The 9865-nt window shown below is 41.1% G+C and overlaps 2 protein-coding genes across 2 annotated transcripts in view; one reads left to right on the plus strand and one right to left on the minus strand.

Annotated features, from left to right (window-relative positions):
- The window catches only part of IntS1 (integrator complex subunit 1), a 16464-nt gene extending 9133 nt beyond the window's left edge, over window positions 1-7331 (plus strand). The window contains exons 20-36 of the mRNA XM_013315021.1: window positions 7-31; window positions 468-702; window positions 997-1163; window positions 1592-1785; window positions 2079-2240; window positions 2705-2843; window positions 3182-3315; window positions 3622-3744; window positions 4021-4142; window positions 4379-4511; window positions 4875-5063; window positions 5196-5401; window positions 5588-5779; window positions 5860-6018; window positions 6214-6346; window positions 6426-6597; window positions 6818-7331. Of these exons, the coding sequence (XP_013170475.1) occupies window positions 7-31; window positions 468-702; window positions 997-1163; window positions 1592-1785; window positions 2079-2240; window positions 2705-2843; window positions 3182-3315; window positions 3622-3744; window positions 4021-4142; window positions 4379-4511; window positions 4875-5063; window positions 5196-5401; window positions 5588-5779; window positions 5860-6018; window positions 6214-6346; window positions 6426-6597; window positions 6818-7029 (2697 nt within the window). The 3' untranslated portion in view covers window positions 7030-7331. The remainder of the gene's footprint in view (window positions 1-6; window positions 32-467; window positions 703-996; window positions 1164-1591; window positions 1786-2078; window positions 2241-2704; window positions 2844-3181; window positions 3316-3621; window positions 3745-4020; window positions 4143-4378; window positions 4512-4874; window positions 5064-5195; window positions 5402-5587; window positions 5780-5859; window positions 6019-6213; window positions 6347-6425; window positions 6598-6817) is intronic.
- A 206-nt stretch (window positions 7332-7537) lies between these two features.
- Window positions 7538-9777, minus strand: viaf (viral IAP-associated factor). The gene is given in 5 exon segments (NM_001311937.1): window positions 7538-8149; window positions 8444-8652; window positions 8914-9142; window positions 9516-9648; window positions 9720-9777. Coding segments are annotated over 5 exon segments (690 nt in total). The 5' UTR covers window positions 9726-9777; the 3' UTR covers window positions 7538-8036.
- Between the last annotated feature and the right edge of the window lie 88 nt (window positions 9778-9865).

Below are 9865 nucleotides of genomic sequence, written 5' to 3' on the forward strand. Positions count from 1 at the left end.
CTCAAGCTGCTCTGCTACGGACCCTCAATCTGTAAATATCTTCATGCTTCCAATATCAAGTGTTTAAAAATTAAAACTAGAGATAAAAAAGATATGTGATTATGTGTGAGAGGCGCTGCTATCGCAGTTGGCACTGTCAGAATGTATATAAAACTTACTTGTACATGAAAAATTACATAAGAAAAAAATTACATGTTAACTACAGTACAAAGAGGATCTTCTGAAATTATTTGACGTTGACAGGGAGGCGCAAGTGAGCTGTTATAATTCAGTTTGACTTATGCCCACCGGTTCAGACAGCCTTGTGGACCTATTTCATCATCAACTCACTATACGTCCCCACCGAGGGGCTCAGAGCCTACCCTAAGTTAAGGGTGATTAGGGGATCTATTTATAGTTGAGAAATCTACATAAAAGTACTGTTGATGTAACCATTTGATGACCCTGAGTACGAATTTGTTTGACAGATGATACGAACCAGGAGATGTACTCGTGGCTGCAGTCGATGTGGGTGGGCGGAGAGGGCGGGGCGTGGGGCGCGGCTGGGGCGGGCGCGGACGAGACCCTGCTACCTGATTGGCTGAGGCTGCACCTAGTACGTTCAGCACGCCCGCCGCTGCTGGAGGCGGGACTTCGCGCGCTGCCTGCGCACAAGCTTGCACTCTTCATACAGACCTTCGGCATGCCTGTCGCTTCCATGAGGTTGGTAGTATTTATGTTATATATATGTTATATATAAATCTCGTTTATGTTTATTTTTGCGTTATTATAGGTTTTTGAAATACTAACCGTCGGTTTCTGAGACGAAAATTCTCGTTTAAATCATGTTATGTCTATTTTGTCAAAGATAATGACAGGGTACAGATATTTTTGGTTAAGAAACCCACGGTAAGTGTAAAACGTAAAATTAAATTTAAACTTCCTAGAATTAATGCCGAATTTCTACAAATAAAAGATTCCATCCTTAGACAGTTTGAACACGTTTCTGTAATGTAGCGCGTTGCTGGGTGCACTGGACGCATGCCCGGCGGGCGCGGTGGTGCGGCTGGGTGTGGAGCGCGGCTACATGGCGCAGCTGCTGACAGTGCAGCGCGCACGCGGGGCTACTGGTGGCGCTGCATTCGCTGCTGCCCTCGGTCTACAGCAGCCGCATCTGCCCCCAGGTACAAATTCATACGACCCAAATCAAGTGGTGCATTTCAAACTATGTTTTATTAACCTGCGATATCTTTAATTAATGCAAATTTTTAATTTAAAACAAAAATAATATTTAAGACAAATGGCAGCAGCAATCGTTTCATTTCCCTCCCCACCCTTCTCTTAAAAAAAGAATGGAAAGGGGAATGTGTATTTATCCGGAGGAGGGATGCATAGAAAGGGAAAATATTCAATTCCTGTGCAACTCAGGCTCTGTCGATATCAATGGGCAGCGGGTGCTTCGCTATTTTGGCGAATCAGGTAGGCCTTTGTCAGTTTGCCACCTTTGAAATAAATAAAAAAAATTATAAAAAAATCATCTATTGTTAATTCGCCTTATTACTAGAGAATTTTTTATCAGCTTTGCAACTGTAACCGTAGGTATTATTTGCAGACGACACGCAGTTCGCGGAGGAGGTGCTGCCCGAGGAGACAGAGTCAGTGTGGGACATGGCGGGCGGGGTTGGGGGCGGAGTCTCCGCCAAGCCGCGGCTGGAGCCCGAGCACGTGGCGGGCCTGCTGGCCGCCGTCTTCGATGCCCAGGATTGTCACTTCGACGTGGACACCGCATGCACGCAACTTAATGCCGTAAGATAGTTCCACATTATAATAAAAATAAAATAGTTAATAATAAAAAAGTTAATCTTACTTATTACTAATATTATAAAAGTGAATGGATGGATGGATGGATGTTTATTAGAATGTATCTACAGAACAGCTGTATGGATCTCGCCAAAATTTGGCGTAGATGTTAGAACACCTAGCCTACTAATTGTCTTTCCAATCCGCGCGGACGGAGTCGCGGGCGACAGCTAGTATGTTAATAACTAACTATTTAGACGATTTTCAGTGCCTAATATTTAGCTAGATATGTTTGTTAGTTTATAGCAGAGGAAGGAGGTCGTGGTGAGGAGGGACCTTATACGCGTGCCGCGTGCGGGTTCCTTAGGGGCGTGGCTGTGCACGTACTGCCGCGCCGCCCCGCACACTCCGCAGCACTGTTACGTACACTACACGCCGCTAAACCACGTGCATTGCCTGAGGTAACTAATTTGTGAAAATAATTTTAATATATAACAAGCTTATATGGTACTGTCATTCGTCTGATAATTGTATATAGGCAAACCTGCAACCTATCAGCGATTATCATTGTCCAGCCCCAACGGATCCTCTCCATAAGCGAGAAACTTGGCGTAGAGAGACACCACTAAAATCGATAGTCATTGTCCAATTCTTACGCACGACTTTCATAAGCGACAAACTTGGGATAATAAGAAACCCCTATAAGCTAGAAAAATTTCTTGGTTCCTTTAAACTTTGCTTATTCAGATTTCACTGTATTTAAAATTTATTAAACTGAAATTATAAAAAAAGGAAAGGTGAAACAACGCAAGAATCTTGTGATAATGGATAAGTGTACGCAAAAAGCAAATGGTCAGCCTCAATATCCTTTTCTTTGTTTTTTTTTAATTGTTTAATAGTTTTTATATTGTTTTTGCATGTTTAGATAGCGCGATCGTTGCTGTCAGCGGGCAAGTGTGTGTCTGGTGTGGTGGGCGAGCTGTTGCAGGCAGCTGCAGGGGCGGCGCCCGACCACCGCGTCCCTCATCTCCCGCACAACGCAACTAAGGAACATCTAGTCGCAGGTACTAATATTAATCCATTTATGAATATTTGCAGTGAAAAAAAAATAATTTTTTTTCACTGAGTAGTCATTGTTTGGCTTGAAGAGATATTTCCAGCTCTTCAGGACTTTAGGTGGCCAGGCTCAGATGGCGCCTAGACCTCGTTTAGGAGTAACTAGGCACGAGGACTCCCCGACTTTTATTTCGTTATTATTACCAGACTGGACATCAAATATGGTCTGGGATCCATTTTAAATAATAGCGATACCTAAAGTTTGAAAAACATGAAATACTAGCCAAAGTAATTATTTGCATAATTGTTCTTTTTATATAATTAATTTTACCGTCTGCACTTGTAGCACTTGAAGCGACCACACCAAGGACTCTGGAGGCAGTTGGCAACCACATCATAGAGACCCAGGACACGCAGATGGTGGTGGAAGTCATCTCCATACTGCTGGAGAAGAGCCAAGAGGGGCATTACGAGACAAAGGTATGTAGCAAGCGGTACAAGCAATATCTACTTTCTTACTAATATTATAAATGCGAATGTTTAGACGGTTGTTTGTTCTAAGGTATCTCCAGAACGGTTTAACTCAGTGAAATTTGGCAAAGCTATAAAAATATTCTATTTCTTTTTTTTTGTTAAATCCACGCGGCCACAGTCGCAGGCAAAAGTTAGTCCATCGTTAAAGAAAAAAAAAGTATGACAGGATTTGACTGTCGTGAAATTATTTTTGTCTCTATTTTTTTTAAAGAAAAGATCGGGATGACACTACTCTTGTTTACCGTTGTGCAGGTGAAGTGCGAGACAGAGGAGGAGGAGGATGCGGGCGCGCACGTGTTCTCGCGGCGCGGCCTGGGCTGCGGTCTGCTGCTCGACTGGCTGTCGGAGCTGCAGCGCGAGACCCTCGGCAGACAGGTATTCTGGTCTACAAGTTTATACCATCCCGAAATTTTACCAATTTCACAATACCCGCCAAAAGACAGTGTAACATTGAAGTGACAACTTTAGATATGTCACGTATTTTAAGCCGACATCAAAAAGAAAGAGGTTGCCAATTCATATTTTTTTAATCGAAAAGTAGTGCTGCAAGCAAGGTGGGTTTTTCTCATACTTTTTGACAAGTTTTGTCAATTTTACAAGCGATAGAATGTTATATTGGTAGCCCCCAGCTCTATGTACCTGTGATTGCAGATGAAACTGATGTTCGTAGCGGGAGGCGCCCCCTGGCGGCCATTGTTAGTCACACTGCTGGCACACCGCGCCTCCTGGAAGACTCTACACTCTTGTCTCACCACTTTGTTGGAACCACAAGGGTACATTCTCACACTAATAATACGAGACTTAGTTACTCTTATTCGCATACGACTCCGTCCGCGCAAAATTAAAAAAAAATTGAAACCCACATGTTCTTCCAGACTATGTTATATATGACAAATTTAAGCGAGATATATGCAGCCGTTTTAGAGATATGTTCAAACAAACATCCATCTATACATCCAAACATTCCCATTTATAATATTAGTAAGATTTGTCCATTATTGTATTTTAGTGGTTGGTCTGCAAGTGCAGTGCTGGACTTCGCTGCGACGTTGTCAGGCAGTCCGAGGGTGTGGCAGGGCCGCGACCGCGCCACTCCCAAACATTACGAGCCTGAGGATACGTTGCAGCTCACACACAAACAGGTATAAATATAAATTAACTAACTAATTAACTACTCTGATGATGTTAAATGGCGTGGGATATTATAATTCTGAGCGTCAGTAGTTTGGTGGTTAGGACCTTGACTTGTAATCTGCAGGGCCTGGGTTCAAATCCCGCCATGTGTTTTTCGATATTCGATTTATATATGTACATTTATCCGACGTTCTTACGGTGAAGGAAAACATCTTGATGCAACCTGCATATATCTGAGAAGTTCAAAAATATTTGAAGTCAACCCGCACTTGGCCAGCGTAGTTGACTATTGCCTAATCACTCCTAACTTAGGGTAGGCTCCGAGCCCCTCAGTGGGGACGTATAGTGAGCTGATGATATTATAATTCTAGCTGGAGGTACTTATCGGGTACGTGGGTGCGGAGGGTGCGGCTGCGGGCAGCGTGGAGGAGGCGCGGCGGAGGGCGGAGGCCCGCCTGCCCCTCGTGCTGCGCTGCTGCGGTACACCGCACGCCCTCCTCGCAGCAGCACTAGCCGCCGCGAGAGACCATCCCTTACTACTTCTACTGTTATACATGAAGGTATGGTCTGGTTACTCAGTACTAAGAAGTAACTCAATGACGTCATCACTGTGACGTTCAAACGCGATTTTTTTTTTGACATCTATCTATCCATATTAGAAATGTCTACAAATTGTAAAATGTTCTATCTAGGTGCCAAAGATAGTGCAGCTGATGCGGGAAAGTGAGGAGCGTGGTGGTGGTGGGGCGCTGCAGTCCCTTGAGGGTCTGGTGGGAGGGGCAGGGGGCGAGGCGGTGCGTGCTGCGCGCGCATCCACATGCGCTACAGACCGCGTGTCGCACGCGCTGCTCACCGCACTGGCCGCCTCACACCCACACTCAAAGGACCTCACACAGAGGTATGAAATTTTAATGGTACCAGCCAAAAGCGAAGTAACAAATAGTAGATAAACTAAAGTTATACGAATATGCATTTTAATTGATTGTCAACTTATAAAAATAATTACCAAAATCATCAAAATAAATATAGTTTTATACTACATCTTTCCTTCAAATAAATTAAATTTAAATATATATGTTTGTAGAGCTTGGCGTATAGAATCATTGGCGCGTGCGCTGTGGTCTCGCGTGCGGGGTGCGGGCACGCGCGCGTTGCCGCTGTGTGGGGCGCTGCTGCGGGGCGTGCGAGCTGAACACTCACGCAACCCCCCGCACGCTCACCTCCTCGCCGCGCTTGAAGTGCTTCCTGACTCGGATCTCTTCTCTGACCCAGCCAGGTAAAACTGACAATAATGCAGAATTTCCTCCTAGTCTACTAGACTTCATACAATTATTTACTATTAACCTTTTTATGTAGCGACGAATTGTACGAGATTCTGGAGTGTTTCCTGCACATAATGCGTCAGGGTGAAGCTGGTGCACTGTCGCTGCGGGTGGCCGCGCTGATGCGCCGCTTCGCCGCCGCTCGCCCGCAGCGCGCCGCCGCGCTCATGCAAGCGCACAAAGACACCGTTGCGTGAGTATATATAACATAGTACCATATACTAAAGAGAAAAAAGTATCCGGCTCGTAAGGACCAACTATTGTATTTAACTGTGTTTGCTTAGTTTTCTTACATAATTTTGTCATTTTATTATGCTTAAGGGGTTAAACAATATTGATATTAAATAGTCTAAAACCGCGATAAGCTGTAATGATGAATGTGTGACAGGATGATGCCAGCTCTAGTTGGTGCGTGCACGGGCGAGGTAGCTGCGCCTGCGTCTGCCGCGCCGCCCCCACAAGCCCTGCTGGCGCTGCAGCGACGCATCGAGCCACCGGATGAGCTGGCAGTGCACGTACAGGTACTTACAAACTGAGTACGTGAAATTGTGTGCATCGTGTACATCAAAATGGTTTCCTAATGTATATTTGTGTGTGCAGGAGATAGAGTCGTGGGGTGTGCGACGGGGCGGGGCGTGGGGTGGGCGGGGCACGGCGGAGACGCTGCTGCGGGCCACGGCGCCGCTGGCCGCTTCGCCGCATGCCCCGCTGCGGACCGCCGCGCTTTCGCTGCTCGCCAAGCTTCTGCCCGCCGCACCAGACTCTACACCTGGTCAGTACAACATTTTCATTATATAATTTATAATGACCTAGTCGGTACGGGATAGACGATATTAGATCTATTATAATTCTTTTCTTTCAGATTAAGAACCTAAAAACCTATATTTATCACTTTTTAACTAAAGAAATGAAGTATTTATTTTGGTTATTCGCAAATTTATACTCAGGCAACAACGGAAATTAAAAAAATAACTATGTTATATTTTTTTTAGGTCTCCAAGCAATCATGGAATGTCTAGACTCGAATCAGCCGGAGGTGGCGCAGTCTGCATTGGACAAGATGTCGGAGCTGATAGTGGGGGTGCAGGAGCACGCGGGTCGCATCTTGGCGCGCGTCTTCGAGCTCGGCATGCGCTCCCGTCTACCCGCCGAGCTGTGCATCGCGCGGTGCGTTGCCGCTATCAATCTACAGAGGGGTTGCTGAAAAAACCGATTGCCCGTGTAGACGCGGGCAATTTAATGCAAATGAACAATGTGAAAGTGTTGGTATCCTGCTCGAAGGACCACGATATTGTATGTAGAGATAGTGACATTTGTCAGTGAATTTTTTTAGTGTTGGTAGTTTATCAATAAACAGGATTTAGTGAACAAAAAGCAAAAAGTGTCGTATGTTTTATGTAAAAATAAATGTGACAATTGTGGATTGTCTAAGTGAAGAAAATAATTAATTTCATAAAATATTTGTGAAGTGTGGCGGAGATACCTCAATATTGTTATTGTAAATATATCAAACTAAAAACTTTTATTTTTAAATAAAGTGTAAGGTATATACTTTAGACTCAAGCTTTTGCGATGGCTAAGCCATTACAGTAACTTTTAAAATAAAATTTTCCTCCTTTACACAAGTTCCTGGATGTATTTCCAGTCAGCTGTAATAAAAAAAAAACAATGAATATTTGCAGATTTTTTTTTATTGTAAAACACTGGTATAAAATCTCAAGCTCGATATATGACAAATCACTTATCATAAAATATTTTCATTCTTGTTAAGTACTATAAAATACTAATAGTACATAGAAGTTAAAATGTAAGTAAAATTGACTAAATTGTAAAAATTTAAACGATTTTATTAAAATTAGTATTTTTTATAATGTTGTCTATATTAAAATAATTTAACAAATATAAGTTGCATATGATTTATTATTAACAAAAACAGAATCAGACATTCGAGTTCATATTTGTCAAAATACTAAAAAAAACAGTAAATGCATAAGACAAAAATTTTAGCAAATAAAATCTAGATTTTAATACGGAATCCTAAATGTAGTATTAAACTTACAGTTAATAATCTTTATAGAAATATTATCAAAAGAACAAATGTTTATATTTTATCAATGGCTAAAAACTATAATAAATAATACAGTAAGCATCCTCACACCAAGAAGTATAAAATATTGTCTATTGCACCATTCAGTACACATCTGTTACCCGTCACCAATCATTGCAGCCCAAGTCCGTGAACAATTTGTCCTTTATCTTTGGTTTTGGATCTTCCTTGATCTTCGTATCAACAGCTCCAACTTGACCCAGGATGAACTCCAATTCTATATCAAAAAGAAACTTTTAAATTATCTTACTAAAAAGGTAAAAAGGTCAAAACAATTTCTAGAAATGGAAGTGAACATTTGGTATTCCTTGTCTTTGCATTCAGCTATATTGTTTAAGGACTAGACAAGATTTTAAGGCTATAAAAATCGATTCAGACTTGTAGCAAAGTATTTTTTTGTTTAATTTCAAGGGTACCCAACTGTAAACTGAAGACAACTATTCCTAAAACATTAAAGTTTAGGGTTAGGCTGTTGAAAAAGGAGTATAGCAAAGTTATAATTACTACATACCATCACAAGTCAATGCGGTGCCTCTCAATTCAAGTGGTCCCACAAACTGCTTCTTCATATCCCCTTCAAAGTACACAAACACACTGGGTAGATTTCTCTCTGGGTAGTTGGGGATGCATGTCTGAGCCATTGCCTTCAAGAACTTGGTGTATGGGAATTTTGCGGCCAGTTCCCGCATATGCTGATTTAGAAGGGCACATTCTTGTATCCTGTAAATTATTTAGTTAGATAAGAATATGGTCTAAAGCATATTGATGTAGACACTTAAAAATAAAACAATCATATTTTATTAATAATAAACAACTTATAGGCTCTTGTGAGTATAATTCTTTTCAAATATCTTTGCGGCCCAAAGTCATGGGTGCATTGCACACTGCCCTTCTTCTAACTCAGACAAAATTAAAATCTACTTAGATATCTGAAAATTACTATACATAAACTGTGATCTAAAGATATACATCAATACATACCCTTGTTTATAAAGATGTATAACAACCCAGATGCCTTCACCAGCTTTGTTTACCTCTTGAACATAATCTTGGCCAGAGACCTCTCTGATATCACCAAATCTTGGCTTTTCTGCCAACCTCTTCATTTCCGCAATTCTCCGTCTGCGGTACTCCTGTAGTACAGCTTCATCCTCCTCATCTTCTAGCTCATCTAAACCATCTAAGTCTAACTCTGATAGTTGTTTCTCTTCTACAAAGAAATAATAAACACATTTAAATTTTTTTGTATTGACATTCAAGAAAGTTGATGCAATGATATGAAATTAATTTATAAACTAACATAACATTTGGGTGAATGTGTTAAGTACAGTTAAATAAGAAATTTTGCACTCTTTGCATTTGAGGTATGTTATGTAGGTCATATTGATCATTTTTACTAAATTTATTCTATTATGGTGCTAAAGTAAGTATGATTTCCATTGATTTATAAGCAATTTGATAATATAAACATAAATAAAAACCATTACTCTGTAAGAATATGAAGCATTTGCTCTAAAAGACACCAGTTGCACATAACCTAAAAGGTTTTGAAAGTGATTTGTTTAATGTGGCAATATACATACTTTCAGCTTGTTTATTTTGTATGGTCTCTTCGATCATGTTTACAATTTGTTCCTCGGAGATTTCTTTCTCCTTTGGAGGAATAATTCCCTTCGCTCGTAGGACATCGTTCCATTCTGTATCCTCATTAGGATTCTAAAAATAAATTAGTAGGTTAGACCGAATATCATACAGTTTCATCGGGACTTTCATAATATATAATTTACCTGCATTCTGTAAGTATTTTCTTATTGATTTATTTATCGAAGGAGTAACAAATATAATTATAGTCTTCTTTTATGGAAATTTGACACCTTTCGAATCTAAATTACGGACAAATGACAGTGACATTGACATTGTCTACAGAATATAC

This window comes from Papilio xuthus, unplaced genomic scaffold (genome assembly GCF_000836235.2).
Source record: "Papilio xuthus unplaced genomic scaffold, Pxut_1.1 DF826961.1, whole genome shotgun sequence".
Lineage (NCBI taxonomy): Eukaryota > Metazoa > Arthropoda > Insecta > Lepidoptera > Papilionidae > Papilio > Papilio xuthus.